Below are 22786 nucleotides of genomic sequence, written 5' to 3' on the forward strand. Positions count from 1 at the left end.
GCACTAGGTGATCTCTGAGGTCCCTTTTCTTTTTTAAAATTTCTTTTTTTATTTTTCTTTTTGCGGGGCAATGGGGGTTAAGTGACTTGCCCAGGGTCACACAGTCAGTAAGCATCAAGTGTCTGAGGCCGGATTTGAACTCAGGAACTCCTGAATCCAGGGCCGGTGCTTTATCCACTGCGCCACCTAGCCGCCCCCTGAGGTCCCTTTTCAAAAACAATGAAGATGGGGGCAGCTAGGTGTCACAGTGGATAGAGCACCGGCCCTGGAGTCAGGAGGACCTGAGTTCAAATCCAGCCTCAGACACTTGACACTTACTGGCTGTGTGACCCTGGGCAAGTCACTTAACCCCTATTGCCTCCCCCCACCCCCCCAAAAAAGAAAAAAAAAAAACAGAAAAAAAACACTGAGGATGCCAAATGAATAAATTCTAGTAAGAAACTGAGATATTCTCCTTTCATGTAGGTCTAATAAAACAGTGAAACTCCAATACTTCAGAAGAATCATAATTACAAGTAAGCTAAGAAGGAATGGAAAGATGTAGTCTACAACACGTTGCCAGCAATGGGTATAAAGTGAGAAATAGCAAACATCCCAGGAAAAATGAGTTGGGCTAATTATGTATCAGGAGTGATAGTAAACATGCGGATAGCTCACATAGTATACTGGCAGTCTCCAGATATTAGAACAAGAAGACGACCTTTAGGGCAGATCCTTTATGGAAAATTTATTGAAAAACATCAAGAATCATATAGGATGAAAAATATGGAAGGAAAGCAATCTGCATCGGTGGAGGGTGCCACATCATCAAAACCATAGATTCACAAAAGTTTCAATAATGATAGTGTTATCTCACTACATAGAAATATCCCAAAACCATCAGCAGAGAAGATAAATAAGAATGTTGCCTCTGATGTTCAGAGAAAAAGAAACAAATCTGCGGTTAGAGTGTATTGAAGTAGAGATTGTTAAATATATAGCCACTGGGATCATTCTGTATACTTTCATGATCACGCCTGAAACTGGTGACTCACTATAGAGTTGTATTAATTTGGAAGGTGGGACTTAGGGTTATCTCTTATGATATTATTATTAAATAGTAACAATTTAAAATTAACAATAGCTAACATATATTGAGATCGAACTAATTTTAAAATAAAGAATTTTATTAGGAATCATGATAATAATAAGTACATTAGTGTGAATGATAATTGTCACAAAGAGGTTCAGTAACCTATATTTTGTTTGTAAGAATAGGGTGTATAATGTATACTAAGCTACTGATTTCCTTATCGGACTCTAGACATGGAGCTATTTTTCCACTCAAGAAGAAGAGTCTTTTGGTTGTCTACAGTAGGGAGGACAAAGATTAAATTGGTAAAATGGTAAAACGGAAACAACACTCAACCATTTTCAAATCAGCCTGAAGACCTAGGTTCAAGTTCCAGGGCCACTACTAATTACCTGATGAAGTCACTTGCACTTAACCTCATCTTTAAAGCAAGGCCAATAATTGTACGACTTTTTCCAAAGGCCTGGTATTAGTGTCTGATGATGATGTCTGGAAAGTGTTTTGTAATCATAAAAATATAACAATAATACATCTAAACATCTGCTTCGTTCTAGCCAGAGACTGAAAAACATATTTACAACAAAAGAGAACAAGAAACCAGGCCTCTTGAAATAAAGTCATGTATTGTGTATTTGGAATAACAGTATTTCCCTTTCCAAAAAAAACCCCTGTATCTATTACAATAATGAAAATATTGACTTGAAGGAATGGGTTTGATCTGAAGAGGAAGTTTTTCCTAAATCATAAACACTTTCCCACTCAATTTGTAGTTTGGATAGTTATCAATACCTACCTGCAGAACATCTCCAAGGTCAGCTGTACTAATGTCAGGATCCTCTGTGGTATTGAAAGGAACAGGGGTTATTCGTATAAGGGTTAGCACTCTAGGTTCTGGATATCTCCATAACATCATGCCTGGACTGTCCTCGGTTTCATTGTAAAATACAACTTCATAGACACCAGGAAGTTTCAAAGACTCTGTCAAAAGAAAGCAAACTCTAATTCTATCTTTTTATTTTTATTTATTTTTTTGTTTATTTAAATTCTATCTTTTTAAAGGGGTACATGCTGGTTTATTAGATGAAAAACAAACCAGAAGTTTAAAAGAAGAGAACATTAAGGGGCAATTTGATCAGTTTTACATAGTTACGGATCAAAATAAGTCAAGAAATTCTCCCCTGCTAGAAATGTAATGGTGATGCACTATTCTAGTACTGGAAATATTGGTGACACACTTCTGAAATGATAGTTTGTGTGTATCTAATTGATTCATTTTGCATAAAAAATACAACCAACAACTACCCAGTGACCTCAAAGGGATAATGTAGTTACATTTTCTTACCAGCATCCTGTATGTACTGAAATAGGCCTGTTCTCAGGTCATCAGAACTTTGTTCAGTTTTAAAGGTCTGGTTCTTTTCAATAGGACATGGCATTTGTAGTACTTGATCAGGAGTTGGTATCTCTGATTTACCCTCATTATTTAAGTATCCATAAAGTAGTTCATGTAGAAGAATTAAGCAATTCAGATGTTCTTGACCCCAAAAGACCTTTAAAAGGATATGACAAAGATTAGAAATAAAAACAATATTTAAGAAAAATTATATAAAATAATAGGACAAAAGATTTAAATGCTAGTCAGTCTTACTTAACAGCCAAGTTATACAGAATTTCTGAGAACTGGGCTATAGGATAGAATGTTTTAAGCTCAAAACATATACACAAACAATAATAATAATCATTCCTATTTCCTATGCTAAAAGAAGTCCTAAAATGCTCAAATCAATAATGAAATTATAAGTGTGATATTATTCTAGAGAAGTAGCATGTTGTGGCAGATTGGGTACTGAATTAGAGAGTCAGGAAGACCTAGGTTCAAATCCTACCTCAGACATCTACTAGCTGTGTAACCTAGGCCAAGCCATCTATAAAATAAGGGAGTTAGATTTGGTCTTTAATATCCCTATCAGCTCTTATAATCCTCAGATGCAACCTGCATGAGGTCAAAGACATTTATTGTCTTACCTAAATTATTATTTCCCATAGCTCTTAGCACAGAGCTCTATACACTAGTAGAAACCTAAGAACTGGTTGGCTGAATACATGAATATACTTGAAGATATCTTTATTTGAATTAACTAAGAAGGAAGTGAACACCTGTTAAGGTAAATAACAAGGCAATGAAGATCCTAAATTTAAAAGTCCTACTGAATAACTTCCATTAAGACAATATGATTATAGTTCTCTTCTCTTTTAAGATGAGAGGAGGGAGAAGTACTACAAATGAATCTAAAGTAAAAACAAAGAGTCCAACTCTTGGTAAGAATAGGTCCAGGTGTTGGCTTTTAAAAGCCCCAAGAAAGTTGAAATCAGTTCAACAAACCTTTTTTTTTTTTTTAGTGAGGCAATTGGGGTTAAGTGACTTGCCCAGGGTCACACAGCTAGTAAGTGTCAAGCGTCTGAGGCCGGATTGGAACTCAGGTACTCCTGACTCCATCGCCGGTGCTCTATCCACTACGCCACCTAGCTGCCCCTCAACAAACCTTTAATGAGCACCTCATATGAAGGTGCTGTGTTAGGTGTGGACACTATGGTACACAGGCTACAAGAAGTCGGCAGAGTTTCAGAACAAATGGTTCTTGGTATTATTTCCTGTGAAGGAGAAGTCTAGATCTAGTTCCCAAGAGGACAAAAGAATATTTGTCCATATAAAATCATAGAATTCAAAAGGATCTATGAAGGTATTTGGTCCAATCCCTCAGTTTTATGAAAGACTGAAGAAGAAACATGACCAACGCATGATTTACTTTATAAGATTAATAATTTCATCATAATAAATCATTTGCAAATATACTATGAAACATAAATGATACACTAGGGTCAATACCAAAGGAAAGATGAAAAGACTATACAGAACTGACAAAGAATTTGAGACAGTGAGCAATAGTAGTGAGCTGGCATCAAAGCCAGGAAGATCTGAGTTCCAGTTCTGTTCCTGATTTATTCTGGTTTTGTAGCCTGGATAAGTGTCTTAACCTCTCAGTGCCCTGGGCAACCCAAAGACTATAAATTGAAGAGAAGGTGCTAACCTGCATCAGTGGGGGGAATTTTCACTCCTAGGAGTTCCCTATGAAATCACAGGTCTGATTCTTATCCCATAGAGGTCTACACATCTTTGACAAAAGTGGGTGGCTCTCTAAACCCAAGCCATGTGCCTAATTGATTTGGATTAAGGATCAAGAAACAGCAAGAAGTAATAGGAAGGAGAGATGTGGCACAAGGCCACTTTTCTTTTTCTTCTGATTTTTTATTGTAAGAGAGAAAACAGAGACAGGTGAAGGGTCAAGCTGGGGAAAAGAACAGGATGCTCTAACATTCACATTGCAGAGGCGGCCAATGCCCTTACAATGCAATGTTAGACAACTGTTTTTTCTCTGTTGTTTCTAAGAGGAGATCCTCTGCTGGCATGAAATTATTGCCTCTACTTAAAGGAGCAGTGATAATAGAGATAGCTGGATTCTTGGCAAACCAACAGAAATTGACATAGATTACAACTGAATGTGTGGGGATTTCTCTCAGTCATTGGCCACTGAAAATCCCCAAAGCCTCAGGGAATATTAAAGAGATAATCTATTTGCCTTAAAGTAGGACTTTGTACCTTTAAAAAAAACCCATTATATTGTTGAATGGCTGTGACACCGCAAACATGCTTGGAGTTTCTGAATCTCTAACCAAAAAGTTTTGCTGAGAACCAGAAAATTTCACACATCTTTTACAAGTTTCCATTTTTAAGCTGAGTATTTCAATTTATGGATGCAAATTTCTCCAAATGACAGATTATCAACACATATGTTAAATTTCTTTAAATTTTTCTTACTGTGGATTAAAGGTAAATGTGCTAAAGAACTGAATATGACATTATATGTTAATGATCCCTTTATAAGGGACCAAGATAGAAATAGTCTTACCACTTAATGGTAATTCTGTTTAGGATAATTGACAACCAAGGAATTATTTAAAATAACCAGAGAGTAATCTGATAATTCTTCTCCCTATCAAACCAAAGTTTCAAAAATTAACATGAGTTTAAAAAAAAAAAAAACTAAAAACATTAATTAAGAAGTTACTGGGGGGGCAGCTAGATGGCGCAGTGGTTAAAGCGCTGGGCCTGGATTCAGGAGTACCTGAGTTCAAAGCCGGACTCAGACACTTGACACTTACTAGCTGTGTGACCCTGGGCAAGTCACTTAACCCCCACTGCCCTGCAAAAAAATCCCAAAAAACAAAACAAAACAAAAAAAAGAAGTTACTGGAATATAAGAACTCTGGATAACTATCACATACCTGTATTAGCCCTCCTCTTAAGTCAATGAATACTTTTGGAACAGACTGTTCTGGGCCAGGATTTCCACTATGTTTACACCATTTAGCTTCCAGATTAGCAGTACCAGAGCAGGGCCCTATTAGAACTCGACTTTTTTCTTTTAGGCTTGTTTTCAGGAGAAAGTCATTTATGTTGAGTAGTAACGATGATCCAAGAATTACACCTGAAAAATAAGAAAAAGGCACATGCATGCTTCATTAATTTTGCCCTTGCTACAAAAAGTGTGGTTTTTGATAAAGAAATATATCATTTTTCAAAAGCCTTTATCCCATTCCTTTCTTCATATTATATTTTCAACTGATCTTCCAACATACGTTGATGGAATTTATATAGAATCCTAGTTATGAAGCAGGTATACTTCATGCACATTCCTCACAAAGTACTATTTGCCAAAACATTATGACTTTTCCCATGTGTGATCATTTCAAGGTTTATGAGCAGAGACAAGCTTTTCAAATGACTATATGAAGAATAAGAGCAGCAGCTTCATTAGACAATCATTACTCTGATAGGAAACAGCAAATTTCTGGAATTTCTTTTTTGCTTTAGTCCAGTTTTTCACCATACCCCAGTATGGTATATTGCCTTGCTAGGGTCCAGAGTTCTTCACTGAACATTTATGTTAAAATTCTACCATTTGAAACAATCAAAATAACTCAAAATTTGTAACATATGTTTTCTAAAAATTTCAGTCTAATCCAAACTTCACACATCATAACCACTTGGAGTTTACAAAGCCTTAAAAACAGATAGTGGCAGGTTAGATTTATTGGAGAAACGATATGCTGTAGTTCAAAGTAAACATACTCAGAGAAGGAATACACTTAAAAATATAAGCTCTCTTTTGAACTTGAACTTAGTAGTGCAGATCAAAACCATTTCATAAAACCAGTGGTGCTCTTTAAGATATTTAGACGTAAAGTTGAGAGGGGGAGGGCTAGTTTTTTTCCTTCTATGGAGTTCATATTCTGAATTGTCATTGTGAATATTGAATTTCACTAGACTGAGTTTGTAATGCCCACGGCTTATTTTTCTAATGAAATTTGATCCTCACAAAAGATGAAAGATTAAAAAACACCTAAGGCCTGTAGCATACAGATGGTTCATGGCACTTACTACTTTGAATTTTCTAACTTGTGGTGGAATTTTATCTTGTATATGTTGAATATTCTTCAATAATGAAAAAACTGAGGGGAGGATATTAAAAAACAGAGTAGGATGAACAATTTTCTCTTCTGTTGTGATGGTAAAAACCAATAAGAGAGGCAGTGTGACATAGTGTAAGGCATTTTAGACTGGAGCCTAAAGAAACCCAGGTTCAAATTCTACCTCTGACAGTAGTACAGGAATTAACTCCTCAGTGTTTGTCCTGTAAAATGGGAATAATAATACCTATAGTACATACCTCCTAGGGACAATGTAAGAATTAAATGAGATCATCTATGTAAAGCATTTTAAACCTGAAAGCTCTATATTATTTAGGTCAATATATCATATTGACCTAATGTAGTCAATGAATCATATTGATTCATGAAATTATACTAATTTATTTTATTTCTATTTTCCTCTTTATAGTTTTCTTAATTCAAATTATTTTAAAGTTATTATATGTTTTCTCATTCAGGCAAAGAAAAAGAAGAAAAAGCAAATAGAAAAGGAAGAAAATGAGAAAAAATCCTAAAGAACAGAAGAATCTGAACCTAAGAAGTGGATCAGATGGTTTGAAAATCCTGGTAAAGTATCTGCAGCAGGTCCCTGATAGGCTAAGATTTTCATTAAATGTATAATGAGTTAGACTCCAAAAATAGTCTCTAATGGGATTAGAAAAGGATGTAGTGAATTTGTTATACCCTACCAGGAGACCTGAATTAGTATACTCCCATAAAGGTGTACCAATGGGTTCCTTGGCTATTTTTTGCAACAGCCTCAGTGAGATAGACACAAATATCAGGATTGAACTGATAGAAGCAGTTTGAGCTACTTCCACCTTCTCTTCTAGCTGTCATTAATATCCAGTATATCTGTATGATTATAAGCTGAAAAAAGGCACCCAGAGGGAACTAAAATGACAGGTATATGTTGAGAGTCCAAAGTTTTTCTGTAGGAATACATATTTGAGACTATAATGAAAGTTAATGGGAAAACATGGTTTGATTTATAGATATTTGCTTTACAGCTGTCAGTTATATTCCATAAAGTGAAGTACATACCGGCCAGCACATCTGGCCCATGTTCTATGCATGCCTACGGAGGTACACTTGAATTCTAAAACCACAAAATACACAATTTCCAACTATATCCTAGAGTTAAATGTACAATGCCCTTAATTTGTACATTTTAAATGGATTAAAAATATTACTTGGACTAAAACAAGTAAACAGTAATGATATTTTTAATCAACTAATCAAATATGGTCTTGCATGTGGTCCTAAATTAGGGGAGCTGGGGCCTACAGATCAACTATATATACATCTGTTGTCCAGGGACTAGTCTAGCTAAGTTTGGAGAAATTCATCTCTGAAGGATGACCACCCAGTAATGGCTTTTTCCCCCCTTCAGACACAGCAACTCCTGAAATAGTCTAATATAGGGAATAGGGTTTGTGATCTGTATCGAGGGGGCATGACATTGTTAAAATCAAGTACTTAATTAACAGACAATTTCTTAATTACCACAGTGGCAGGATTCTAATTGACTGTCTATTCCCTTACCCTCACCCTCACCCCCAACCCTCCCTTCTTTCCTGAAACCTTGTCACCATCTCCCCAGTCCCTCACAGTTGAGAACCTCAATTCATATTTTACTGAGAAAATAGAGGCCACTCACTATGAGCTTTGTCTTCTCCCTTTCTCTTTATCTCACAACCCTTTGACATCATCTCCTATTTTCTTACCCACTATTCCAGTCTGATGAAAAGGTGGCTCTTCTCTTTGCTGAAGCCAAACTTTTAACATTCACTCTTGATCCCATCCCTTCCATATTCTTTAGTATGCCTCCATTTCATCCTTATTCTCTTTAATCATGAACCTCTTCTTATCTACTTGTTTCTTCTTTTTTGCCTATAGATTTGTCTGTATCTCACCCTTCCTTAAATATACCCTTACTAAGGGGCAGCTAGATGGCACAGTGGATAGAGCACCGGCCCTGGAGTCAAGAGTACCTGAGTTCAAATTTGGCCTTAGATGCTTGACACTTACTAGCTGTGTGACCCTGGGCAAGTCACTTAACCCCAACGGCCCCCCCCCCCACAAAACAAAACAAAACAAAAAATATATGCCCTCACTAAAGCTTACCATGTCTCTAGATACTGGGCTATATTTACATACATCTCTCTTTCCTTCACATTACCTTCTTCATATATGCTGTGGTCCTGACAAACTGGTTGCCTCTGTATTGCTTATACACGGCATTCTATCTCCTCTTTCATGCCTTCACACTGGCTATTCCTCATGCCTGGAAAGCATTCCCATCTCACCTCTCATTCAGAAGCCTTACTTTTCTTTGAAGGCTCATCTCGAGGGTCACCTATATAAAGCCTTTCCTATTCCTCAACTGCTAGTGATTCTCCTCAACCCCAGTAACACTGTATCTATAGTTCTTAGTATCCTCATCACCTACACAATCCATGGTGCTACAAAGAAGGAGCTGAATCCAGCCCAAAGAATTACAAGTATTTATTGAATTATTTCTTTTAATTACTTTCGGCATTATTGATCATTTGAAAAAAATACCCTGAAATGAAATTATATCAAAAATACATACACTTAATGAGCTGGATAGCTTACACATCACTATTCTGCCCACAGCTAGACGGCAGCAAATCATGATGATAGGTCTTGTTAGCAAGGATAAGAAGAGCCAAGGCACTGTAATATGGCAACATATTGCATAGATAATCTGGATCCAGGAAGCCATAAGTTGGGATATAGCAGTGGTTTAATGGCAGGAAAACAATCATGAGCCTGGGAGTATACAGGAAGTTTAAGTTCAAGACAAGGTAATGGGGTCAAGTTAGGTAGGTATGCAATAGAGCAGAAGGAGATACAATATAATGGAAACAAAGATACTCCAAAACTCAGGCTTAGCCCGCCTCATACAGGACAACTTGGGTGTTTTCTAATGCAGCAGGATCCACTGACTGGCTTTCTAAAATGTGGCCTGCTTGGTTAAGAAGTCTAGATTGCTAACCTATAGCGGTTGGGAAGATCTTGACACGGTGTACTTTGGGTTCTTTGTTTACATTTGTCATTGCTTCTTTGTTTCCTTCACTGATTCTTCTGTTTTTTGTAGAAACTGCCAAGGCTAGCTCCTCAACCTTCTTTTATGTTCCTAGTTACTCTCTCAATCAGTTTTTCCCATTCTTATGACCACAACTTTATTTCTGGATTGACAACTTCAAAATCTAGGTGGGCCCTTTCATCCAGGCATCAGTCCTGGTTCTTACTGACAAAAGGATTTCACTGCTAGGATATCCTGTCATTATCAATAAAGACATATGCCTAAAACTGAACTCATAGTCCTATACATGTAGCTGGGTTATCCTTATCAAGTAAAGTTCAAACTGTTTTGCTTAGCACTCAAGGTCCTCCACAATCTGGCCCCACCCTACCTTTCCTGTCTTATTTCACACTAGTCCACTTTCTAAGTGAGGGCCCAAGCCAAACTGAATCTATAGTCCTGGAACATACCCTCTGCTTTTCTGGTCTCCATGCCTTTGCTCATGCTGTGTGCTTAGGATGGTTGTACTCACATTTTTTGTCTACTGAATTTTAAACCTTTAAAATTGAACTTGAATGCCACTTCCTCTATAGAGTGTTCTCTTACCCCCACTGTCCACAATAAACTTATCTCTTGGACGTTACATAGCATTTTTTTTGGTACTTCTCCAAAGTACTTAGCCATAATAATGCTTATTACAAGTATCTTTCTCTGTTGAGGCCAGGACCCTTTGTACTATTCGTCTCCACCATGGCTACTGTACACCAGAGCTTTGTACAGAGTAAATGCTTAATAAATGGGTGCTGAAGAAATGAATTATAGAGAAAAAGCACTCAATTAATCATAAAGCTCTGAGGCATTAACCAGAGGAATTGGCATCTTTGGGCCCTGTGCCTACCTAGAACATTGGCTATGAGTGTGTGTGGTGGGGGGGGCATGGAGAATAATATTTGAAACCATGAATTGTGAGACTTTGGGATATATATTGTGAGTTGTGAAACCTAGATTGGTAGAATTTACTGTATGGATCTTTTATCCTATCAACTGGGTGTATACTGTTGACAGTAGGAGTATGTGCCATCTTATGGAAAATCATGGATCCAGAGCTGGAAGGGACTGAGAGGTAATATAATCCATCCCCTGCAGTTTATAAAAAAGTAAACTGAGACACAGGATGGGCAATGGGGTGGTGGTGGTGGTAGTGGTTAAGAGATTGGAAGAAAAGGGGACAAAATTAAAAAAAAAAACTTGAACTGACCAGGTCCAGGGCCTGGCATACAAAATATGGTCAGTAAAAATTTGTTCAAGTTTTTTTTCTTCCACTTAAAAATGTTAGTGTTTTCTCTCATTCTCTCCCCCCCTCCCCGCCCCCTGCCCCAACTCCCTTTACCTCCTCCTCTCCCCTTTCCAACTCTGGGCCTGCTGAAACCCCAGGGCAGTGTTCAAGATTTGAGGGGCTACTCATACCATATCACACTGACTACCACAGATGCCAAGAGTCATTGAGAAAAGATATAACCTTTTAGATATTAGCATAATTTCCTTCTTTCTTTTCTCCTAAACACCACTCTCCTTACAATAACTGCACATTTACTTGCAAGTCAAGATGTAAACATATTCAACTCATTCAACCATACACACATCAACCTCATGTATGCAAGTTTCCCAAAGAGATATCTTGTATAGCAAAACTCTGAGGGCCCATTCCAACTCTGAAAAGATAAACTGCAGATGAAATGTCATTTGTATCAGAGGAGTCACACTAAAAATACCCATACTGATGAAATTAACAGATATAGACTTAAAACTCAACCCAATTCTGAAAAACATAACCATTACCACCACCACCACCAATCATATTCCATATTTCTTCCACAATAAATATAAAAATAATGAAAATATGAAAATAATCCTTGGGACTCACACTAGGTTTATTGCTATTTTCTTATGATGATCTCTCATGAGAAGCTGACCTATAAAGATAGTAAAATCTTTTCCCATTAATATCATTTTAAATATGAAGTGAATCTTCTTATATACATCAGCATCCAATCAAAGGTCTTGAGGAAATATTGGGAGCTCATCCAATCAGTATATGTTGGAATGTTAGGATAAGTATCCTACCAAGCAGAATAGAAGCCCTTCGAATGCTTCATTTTTGTTTTAGCAACCCCACTGCTTTGCAATACAGTAGGTGTTTAATAAATGTTTTCTGAGTATTAGTATTTAAGCACTCCTGTCAAAAAATTTCTGAGGTAAAGACACAAATTCTTCTTAGATCACAGTACTGTTCTTTAAGGCAGAATATTTCTTTAGTAAACATAATAAAAAGTTGACCTCTTTAATACATAGTTGGCCTAGGGAAAGGGCACAAAAAAGGTCAAACTGAAAGATTTTCAATGGCTTTGTGGAATTAGAGAACATGAATACATATTAGGAAATTGCTTTTCTGATCACCTTATGGGTCATCTCAACTGTTCAAACAACTCATTTCCCTTCACTTCTTCCTATCCACACATGCTTTTTTGCCAGGTCTTTTCATTAACTTTTTAAAAAAATCTGTAATAGAATTTGGAACCCAGATTTTATAAACTAATGATTAAATTATACCTGTTGTAGCAACATATGTAATATATTTTCTAAATCAATGGGTGTGATAAACAGAAATAGTCTGCTCTGTTTGGATTATTTCTGCTTATTGACATGCTTTTCATTGAGTACAATTTAGTTTGAGAACAAATAGTTTCATGACTTTTAAAATACTCCTTCAGGAGACTAATAAATGTGAACCACTTGTTTTGGACAATGTTTACAAAATGGTGCCAGCCCAACATTGTCAGGCTCCACTTAGAACCTTAGTAACGCTCCTATTCTCTGCATGCTGACTGAGCAAAATGCAATTTTGATCGAGCTTCTGTATATCATTAGAAAGATTATACAATGATGACATGTGCTAGCAAGACATATCCAGGTACTTTTTTATGCAGCTGGAAGTAATCTAAGATTACTAGAAAATCTTCAAGCATGTGTTAGATACTATCCAGAAGTTAATTTGCATAAGAGTTAAATATCAGAATGCCTCAAAAAGTAAAGCTATGTGTTCCATAAAGGAATAGCATACTTAAAAAAAAATCCATATAGTTCAAGTCTGTTCATCTGAAGCATGCAAGAATGAAATTTTAATACCCTAACTTGAAGCAGAGAGAATTTATTGTTTTCAGGATCAGAATTGGTGGGGCAGTCTAGGTTGTACAAAGGCCAGGAAGTGGAAAACTCCTCTCCTTTCTGCTCATCATCACATAAGACACTAACAAGATAGAATTTGATTTTAATATGTGCAACAACAAGAACAAAAAAGCTGGGGGCTTCTAGAATACCAAATCTATCAGAGAATCATATCAGCACATGGAAAGGCCTTCAGAAATCTTCCTTCTTAGAACTCTTGTAATACTTCATTGCTGTTGAGTTGTGTCTGATTCTTTGTGGCCTTATTTGGGGTTTTCTGGGCAAAGATACTGCAGTGGTTTGCCATTTTCTTCTCTTGCTCATTTGACAAATGAGGAAACTGAGGCAAACAGGTCACACAGCTAGTAAGCATCTGAAGCCAGATTTGAACTCAGGAAGATGAGTCTTCCTGACTCCAAGCCTGTTACCCTATCCACTAAGCTACCAAGCTGCCCAAAACTTTGATTATATTTATTTTAAAAACTATATAATATTATATATGCTATTAAGGGTCCTTAATGTACATGCCTGATGGAGTCAAGTCCATTGCTTTATTTACTTTTGTATTTCTTTCGGATACTTGGTGAACACGGAGTCAGCAAGTTTTCATCAAGAACATGTCAGACTAACCAAATTTCCTTTTTTTTGGACAGTTACTAAGCTGGTAGGTAAGTATTATGCTATAACCATAGCTTTTCTAAATTGTAGCTAAGTGGTTAAACAAAATTTCACATGCTAATTCTTACAAGAAATTAAGAAATATGAATTAAACCAGAAGCTCTTAAACTTTTTGGTCTCAAGATTCCTTTACACTGTTAAAAATTATTGAAGATCCCAAAGAGTTTTTGTTTATGTGGGCTATCTCTATTGATGTTTGCTATATTATAAATTAAAATGGATAAATATTTTAAATATGTATTCAGTCATTTGAAATAATAAACCCATTATATGTTATATAATATATGTATATTTTATATATGTTCTGTTTTAAAAATAAAATACTTTCCAAAGACAAGAAAATAATAGTGAGAAGTGACAATATTTTGCATATTTGAAAATTTCTTTAATATTTACTTAATAGAAGACAGCTGGATTCTGATAGCTGCCTCTTCATTTAATTTGTTTTGATATGTTGTTTTAATTGAAGTATGTGAAAAAAATCTGGCCTCAACACAGATATGTAGTTGGAAGAGGGAGTATTTTAATAGCCTTTTCAGATAATTGTGGGTATTCTTTGATATTACATCAAAACTCAACAAGCTGTAGTTTCTTAAAGATTAGTTGCAAAGTGGGATATGAAACCATAACAATGAACTTTCATACTCTGTTACATTAAAATCCATTGCTCTATCTTAAACTTTAAGTGGATATTTTACCCATGGATAATTTTGTAACATCATGAATTGGTCATTTGAAAAATAATGGTTCGCTGAGCTATTGTAGATGTTCCAAATGTTGACACACTTCATTATACAATATAAAAAAATACACCTGTTCATATCACCACTGATATCACAAAAAAGTCTTTTAGTACTGGGGAGCTGTCAAGCTCACTGTGGTAGATACAAGTTTTCCAAAATCACAGTTTTTGCTATGAAAGACTGACTATTATAACTGGCAACAAATACTGTCAGTTGTTTTCCTTGAAGTGACAGGCTTTACTTCACTCATTTTCAAGAAAACAGCTGCCAAATATTCCAGGCTGAGTAACCATAGTTTGTCTGTCATACTTTGAAGTAAAAATAGTGTTCCATGAAAAAAAGTGAACAGTTCAGCTTGTCACTCAATCACACCAGGGCTCTCCTGGAGACAACCATTGGATGTGGTGAGCAGAAGTGCTTTATTATACTTCCCATCTTGTCCCATGAAATATTAAAAAATATGTGTACTGGAAGTTAAAGATTCAATAAATATTGTTTCATCAAGGATATTCTTCACTGAAACTGCCTTTTTAAAGGAACACTTTTAAAAAATATTCCAAGTATGTGGCAGTGAAAAATACAATGACTGCCAGTACAGTTTGGGTACCACTGCCCTGATTCATGCTCAGGCATTTGCTGGTTTTCTTTGCCTTTCCTTTTGTTCCATTGGTGCTAAATGTTGACCAGTTGTTTCAGGAAAAACTATGAGATTCAAAAAAGTTATTCAATACTGAATATTTTGTCACTCCTTGTGTTTGTTGCCAAACATTCACCTAAAAGAAACTTATCCTTAGTGATTAGTAGCTGCTGGTAACTAGACAGATTTAAGCAGAATAGGAAGTCCAGCCACATCTGTAGATCCATTCATTTGTAAGGCAAAAATATAATTCTGCAAATGAAATATTAACTATCTTTAATTCACAGGTCATATAGCCTCTGGAAAACGTCACTGTTCACTCATGAAAGAATGAGAGTAAAATAGGCCAATAACATCATAGTGTTATTATGAAAAGAGTTTTGGCCTTGTGGATCCCTGAAAAAGTCTTGGCATCTTCAAAACACACTTTGAGAACTGCTGTAACAAATGATAGTGCACTTACATGGATTTGGGTCTAAACCGAAGGGTCAAACCCAAAGAGAAGTCATAAATGGCTCTGGCTCATTGTCACCTTGGAAAGGTCTCTAGTGGAGTCTTACAGGGGTTGGTCTTTATTAACATTTTAATCAGTGACTTGAATGAAATAAATAATAGATGGCATGCTTATCATATTTACACATGACACAAAACTCAGGTTCATTTTAGCATAATGGATGACAGGGTCAAGAACAAAAAAGATCTTGAAAGGATAGAGCACTAAGTAAATTTAGGACTGGGGAGCTGAAAGTCCCATTAGTCTGTCTCCTTTGCCTGGAATAACATATCCCTGTTTCTGCTTGCCGAAATCCTTCTCTTCCTTCCACCTCAGGTGCTACCCTTATTGCCTACTCTGCCCAGCCAGAACACATCTAGAATGTTATATTCAATTCTGGGCGCCAAATTTGAGGAAAGACATTGAAAAGGGAGAGTGTCTGATGGCAAAGGGACTCCTGCTAATGAAATAACAGGATAGGTTGAAAGAACTAGATACCTATGTCCTAGAGAAAAAAACACATAGAGAGTACATCAGCAATCTTCAAGTATTTGAAAGCCTGTCATGGGATGAGATTAGACTTGTTCTGTTTTGTTCTAGTGGGGAGAATCAGGAAAGTGAATGGAAGTTGCAGAGGAGCAGCTTTTGGTTGGATGTGAGGAAAAAGAATCAGTTATCCAGAGGTAGAATGGTTTGTTCTGAGAGGTCACTACAAGTCTTCAAGCAAAGGCTGGATGACTATTTGTCAGGTATGTTATAGAAGGGATTTTTGTTCAGCTCTGTGTTGGACACATGACTTTAAAGACGACCTCCAACTCTGGGATTCCACAATTCTCTGTTATTTTGAGTTGTACAATAAATGTTTATTGAACAAATGAATGAACAATATAGTCCAAAAATTTCTCCAATAATCTTCCTTCAATCTACTGTTTCAGCTTATTGAATGCTCCTGCCCTCTAAGCTTTCTCTAGTCCAATATAACGGGACGTGTTGCTGTTCCCTAATCTCATATTATCTTTTCCTGTGCTCACTCTTATGTGCATGCTGTTCCTCATGCATGGAATAACAAACCCCCAATTTCTGCCTGCTGAAATTTTTCTCTTCCTTCGAGGTCTATGCCAGGTGCTACCTCCTCTATGACCCTTTTTCCTTATTGCTTCCTTGGATTTCTCATGTCCCTCTGTTCTGACCTTTCCTGTGCCCTGACAATGCAACTGGTATTATTAACTATCTGCACATTTGTCTCAACCTTCACCTATAAGATTCTCGAGAACTGGGACCATTCATTGTTTGTGTCTTATATTCCCAAAGCCTAGTACAATGCACCTACTGTTCAGGAGGCCACTTACAGGAAAGATGCAGCATGTATTTAACAAATGTTTGCTGATTTGAATCAATTTTGAAAACACACTTGAAAACAGGGTTGGCAGCTGGAGCCTGTGGCTTATGGATGTGTCACATAAAATTACATGTGTCACTTTATAGAAAGTGTCAAAGTCTGGTGGCCCCTTACCCATAATTGCTACCACTAACAGCACTCTCCATTGACTTTTGAGTACTGGCCCCCACTCTATCTTTGAACCTCTGTGATCTTAAGACTCCAGAGAAGGGAAAATAAGATACTCCCTGGAAAAAGATAAATAACCTTGTCTAAGGCCAACTCTCTTTCACTTTATAGATGAGGACACTCAGGCATAATAGGAGAAGCTGCTCCCCCACCAACTCCCATTCCCCCAGCTCTCCATGGAACATTACTCATGAAACACGAAATGTCCACTGAGTTAGTTATTGATGCCTAGTCCTTATAAGGCATTTTTGTGATAGCTTTTAAAACTCTAGTACATTGGAAAAAGTGAAAATAAAAATACCAAAGCATGATGGTGGTTGGTTGTTTTTTTTAGTCTGTCACCATGCTCCCTGTTTTTACAGTTGTGTCCGTTTATTAGAAAAATAAAACCTGATTGGCTCATGTTCCTAGGTAGAAAAATAATTTTGACTGGCAGTTCTGAGTGTGTACATTGAAAAGTATATGACAACTACTTGCAGGAACAAAAAAAAAAACTATAAACATACACTTGGTAAGTCCTATTTTTTTAACCTTTTCTTCCTCTGTTAATTGAATCATAAGAGGAAACTGCTACTTGATTAGTTATGTTTTTAACTGTAATTAACATGGAAGGAAGAATTAGTATACAACCACTTAAACAATGTTGAAAATAAGATAATCAGTAAGTAATTTTCAGATTTTCCTTGAAAATGAATCTTGGTCCACATACTTGCTTTTTTTTGGGGGGGGGTGAGGCAATTGGGGTTAAGTGACTTGCCCAGGGTCACACAGCTAGTAAGTGTCAAGTGTCTGAGGTCAGATTTGAACTCAGGTCCTTCTGACTCCAGGGCCGGTGCTCTATCCACTGCACCACCTAGCTGCCCCCACATACTTGCTTTAAAAGTCAGAGCACTGGACCAATATCTAGCAGCACAAGCCTGAGGAGACCCTGATTCTATTCTCTCTGCTGTCACTAATTGTGTGTCCTGGGGCAAGTTGTTTTCCTTCTGAGGACCACAGAGTACTCATTTATAAAAGGAGTGGGTATGATGAGATGATCTCTAAGGTCCCTTCTAGCTCTACTATTCTACAATGTATGATTTCAGTACCTATGGGTAGGGTTTAAAAAATACAGTCAACAGTTTTATCTTGGCAGTTCCATTTTTCAGTATGGCAATAGGGCTATGGAATGGAATGCTTCCCCCCCCCCCATATCCTATGGCTCTTTTGCATAGCCTCATGAGTATATATACTACCAACACATCCAAAAGAGTAATGAGAAGCAGTCAAGCAAGGTCACCTGACTTTGATTCTCAGAAACTGATGAAATTATTTTGCCACCCAAAAGTTGCTAGGAGTGGGAGCATGCATCTATCTGGCTATGTACAGTATGCCTGCTAGCTAAGCTTTATGTAGCATGTCTTAGATCTTGGGTTAGTGGCAGGATATTCAGGAAGTAGCCTACTCCATCCCATATCAACTTCTGGAAACTGAAGATAGGGAAGAAGGGAAAAGCGAGCAACAAACATTTAAGTATTGATGAGGTGCCAGGAACTGAGCTAAGTGCCAAAGATAGAAAGGCAAAAAGACAGTCCCCTCTGCCCTCAGAGAGCTTATCTTCAAATGGGGAAAACAACATGTAAACTAAGATATAAGATTAAACAGACATGTATGTGTATTTATATATACACATAAGTTTGTATATGTATGTGTGTTATATGTACACATATATGCACAAACATATATATTATATATTTATATGAAAGATGGTAAGTGCTCAGAGAGGAGACTACATAGCAGCAGTTAAGACTGAGGTTACAAATATGAAGTTTCTGATGCTGGACACTTTCCTATCAATGTAATGTTTTCATACATTATTTTCCTGAAATTCATTCATGCTAGTTGATAATGTTCTTGTCAACATGTTCTATTTTCTCATGAGCAAAGAAAACCTGCACATTTTGAAATTTGTGTATAGCATGTGAAATTTTCAAACAGTCTTTAGGTATACTTTTTAGACCTACTGAAATCTCAAAACATAGCTCTCTTTATTTGCCTTTTTGGTAAACTAGAACTTCAAAGCACCGATTTCTCTGTGGGATATGGAGGGCCCAGCAACATGTGCCATGACTTCCAAACACATAGCATGAGGTCAAGGCTCTTCCAATCTGTAGTACAGCTTAGAGAGCTGAATCTGGTGACTTGTGTAGAGTTTGTGACAAATTGACTAGATTAGTCAAGACAAGATTCTAAGGCCAATTTAGTTACGAGAACATAATGACTACACTGTCTTTCTCATTAGGAAGGAACAGAATCTTAAGAAGCTTCATACTCCCCTTGAGAACCATATTTACACAATTAACAATTCTTTTGCTGAAAAGCTTTTCATTATTGCATGTAGACACATGTGGGCAGTGTAAAAATACAAGAGATGTGTAACACACGGTAAACAGAAAGTAATGATCTTAAACAGGCCAAATCCTTGAACTCGTCATTAATAAATGTCCCTCCTGCATTCAGCTACCCGGGCTGCTGGGAGTCTGTTTTCTTCAAGTACTTCAAACACTGAAATCCAGGAACATTTATTATTTTAATCCATTACAGGCAGTGCTTGATTTAACTTTATTGGTTGTGGTGGTGGTAGTGGTTAGAGTGGGGGTAGAGCAATGTTCTTTTACACATCATTTCAAAAGGGCTTAATTATATTTTATAGCTTGGGCCAGGAATTCTGCTTGTTTTGTGTCTAACAAGGTTCAAATGGAGTTCAGGTCAGTGATGAATCAGAAGAAAAGTCAGAGATGGTTATCTATTTGAAATGAGCTCATCTCCCTCAACGAAAGGCTGGGCAGGTACACCATGTTCACTGCACTACAACAACTAGATTGTCCTGATAATCATGTTTGTTTATTAGGAAATTCCTATTCCCCCCCCCCCACACACACATTTTGGAAATGAACGCATCAGCAATTTGAGTTAGCAAACATCTTTTCCTTCATTTCTGAATAGCTACTGTTCTATGAATTTGGGGACCTTTCATTTGTATCATCAGAATAAGTCTAGTAGCTACACTGCCCTAAAAATACATACATCTGGGGACTAATGATCACATAATGGAGAAAAACTAGGAAAATCTATGGATGTGCTTTTATAAACATATACCCCTGTAATAATGGGACATTTTAAGACCTACAACAAACTCGTGTTTCTATTTTACATTATTAAAGAAAGCTATGTGTATCATTCACAAAAGATATAAAACACTGGAGATAGCAATAGCTCATTTTCAGTTTGCAAAGCACATCAGAATTAGATCAACTCAACATTCAGCTATAGGAGATTGTTTCTTCATGTAATATGAAATACATGTAATATGTCCATGACTTCATATAATAGTAGTAATTAAGCCAGAGACTATAATAGTAACGCCAATATTTTCAGAGATGCATGTGTGTGTGTGTGTGTATATATATATGTGTGTGTGTGTGTGTGTGTGTGTGTGTGTGTATGAGAATACATGTATACACACCTATATGACTTTTGTAGTCATGGGACTATCACTGCAACATCTATCTCTCTCAAGTATGTATGTATATAATGGAAGGTAATGCCTGCACATTCCAAAGGTGATGGTGGAAACTTATTTTGAACAAATTTTAGGATCATCTCTCTCCATTCCATTTGGTTTTTGGGAAACCTTTAGAAGTTCTTAAGCAAACTTTTGGAAGCCACATAAACAGTTCCATAGAATCTGAACATGTTTTCTTTCTTCAATAAGCAAAGCATGGGTAATATGTAATTTAAGAGGAAAAATAGACATGCCAGTTCATCAGTAGCAACTCTGAACCCTGTTATAAAGTAACAGTAGGGAATCTGACCAGGATTAATAGTGGTACTCAGTCCTGGGATTAGGTGGTGTCTTGTTTCATGGACTCTGGGCCATCTGTTCTTCCCTCCTACATTTTACTTCTGCAAAACTATAAACGCACCTCCACCTCAGGGACTATAGAAAGGCATTAGAATTCTTCTGCTTTTCATTATCACAAGATTCAGTAACTCATTTCATTGTCAAGATAATCCCCTTTTACTCTTTCTTTTGCGCTTGCAGGGTATGCCAAAATGACAAATAAAATCCCAGATGTTACAGACCTGATGAGGTCTCCACCTTTCCTTGAGTGTTGGGTTTAAGCTACTTGGGACATAGCGTCAAAACTGACAGGACCCTGATGCCCACACCCAATATTCATTAAGGTTTGTTAGTGATTTGTATAGCTGTCTACAAGCTGTACTTCCACCTCAATCCTCAGTGGCCATTTAAATGTGAAGTTTGTCCTCTGGCTTTTACTGACAAAGAATTCATTTCCTATTGTTCAAGTGTTGGAAAGAGTTGATATTTCTTTCTAAAAGTAACAGAGGTCTTTTGGGTGCAGTAAATGGCTTGTTACTGCTACATATTATTTTAGGTAGTCATATCTAATTTAATGTTTTATTTCCCTTCAGGCTAACTCGCATCTCTGCAGCATCCAAAGGCTATGACAACGCCTTAGCAGAGTTTTCTCAAGAGGTCCAGTTAACTCTGGAATGAGAAGTTTGGTCTCTATGTTGTACCAATTAATGGCCAGATTTTATTTTTCAATACAGAAAAGGTATTTTAAGTCCTTTACATTTTATTGGTCCTGCATTCAGTTATCATGATAAGGGGTTTTTCTGCAATGGAGAAATGATGTGGTTAAACGTTTTTATTTTTGCTTTCTTTTTTGTTTGTTTCCATGTGAAGATAAGTACATCTGGACAACAGGATAGGGTAGTGAAAGTTATTTTAACCACAACTCTTTGACTATGAAGGACTCAACTTACTACTTTGTGCTTGGATGAAAGGCCCCCTCTGCACAGGCCCACAGCGGACAGTTCCAGCTTTTCCCTAGTCTGACTTGAATTCAATCCCAGATGGACATACTCAGGCTTGGCCCAAAATCTTTCATGCCAAATGACTTAGTCATCTTTCTTTTCTTTATTCTTATCTATGGGGGTATCACCAACTGCAAGTATACATCTGAAACAGCAAAGCAGGCCATGGTAACTTTGGTCTGAATCTTGTATCTCTTTCTATCAATCGAAGGAATGCTGCCTAAGTATCAAAATCATCTCCTAGGACAAGGGGAACCAAGCCTTAGGTTTGCTCCCTTCTCTGGAAGCAGAGTGTGCCATTCGCTATAGCCAGGTATTTGTGGTGATTCTTTAAACAGGGTCTTCTTGCAACAGACTCAGAATGTAAAGTTTAATCTTCAAAAATTCTGATAAAACAGCTTGGATTGAACTGGCAGTGAGTGAAATGTTAACTTCCTTACTAGCATAGTTTAGAAAATGATGGTAATGTTTTCTAAAAACTAGATTCAAAAGTTTTATTACTGATAACATGATCACAGGCATTTCTGCAGTACTGTAAGTCAACTTTTAAAATATGATCATTACATCAAGCAAAACCAGACCACTAGGGCCACTACACCAAAGGCACAGAGGAGACACTAAGTATTCTAGCAGAAATAAGAGTCAGGTTATTAGAAGTCATTTCTGCACTACAACATGGAGAGTTAGCAAAAAAAAAAAGAAAGAAAAAGAACAAAAAGAACAAAAAAAGAAGAGAAAAGAAAAAGAGATAGAAATAAAGAAAAGGAAAAAAAATCACATCCCTTGAAATGCTCATACTTGGGGTTGCAGAACAGCCTAGTACGTAGGCTAAGAATGGTGGAGCTGTTTTTTTCTTTTTTAAAGAAGAAAATATTTAGCCGTAGA

At 36.8% G+C, this 22786-nt stretch overlaps 1 protein-coding gene across 1 annotated transcript in view; it reads right to left on the reverse strand.

Moving 5' to 3' along the window:
- VPS13B (vacuolar protein sorting 13 homolog B) overlaps window positions 1-22786 on the reverse strand; it is a 996174-nt gene that overhangs the window by 178508 nt on the left and 794880 nt on the right. The window contains exons 37-39 of the mRNA XM_043982862.1: window positions 5417-5619; window positions 2415-2622; window positions 1866-2050 (exon numbers count right to left, since the gene is read on the reverse strand). Of these exons, the coding sequence (XP_043838797.1) occupies window positions 1866-2050; window positions 2415-2622; window positions 5417-5619 (596 nt within the window). The remainder of the gene's footprint in view (window positions 1-1865; window positions 2051-2414; window positions 2623-5416; window positions 5620-22786) is intronic.

Source organism: Dromiciops gliroides, chromosome 1 (genome assembly GCF_019393635.1).
Source record: "Dromiciops gliroides isolate mDroGli1 chromosome 1, mDroGli1.pri, whole genome shotgun sequence".
Lineage (NCBI taxonomy): Eukaryota > Metazoa > Chordata > Mammalia > Microbiotheria > Microbiotheriidae > Dromiciops > Dromiciops gliroides.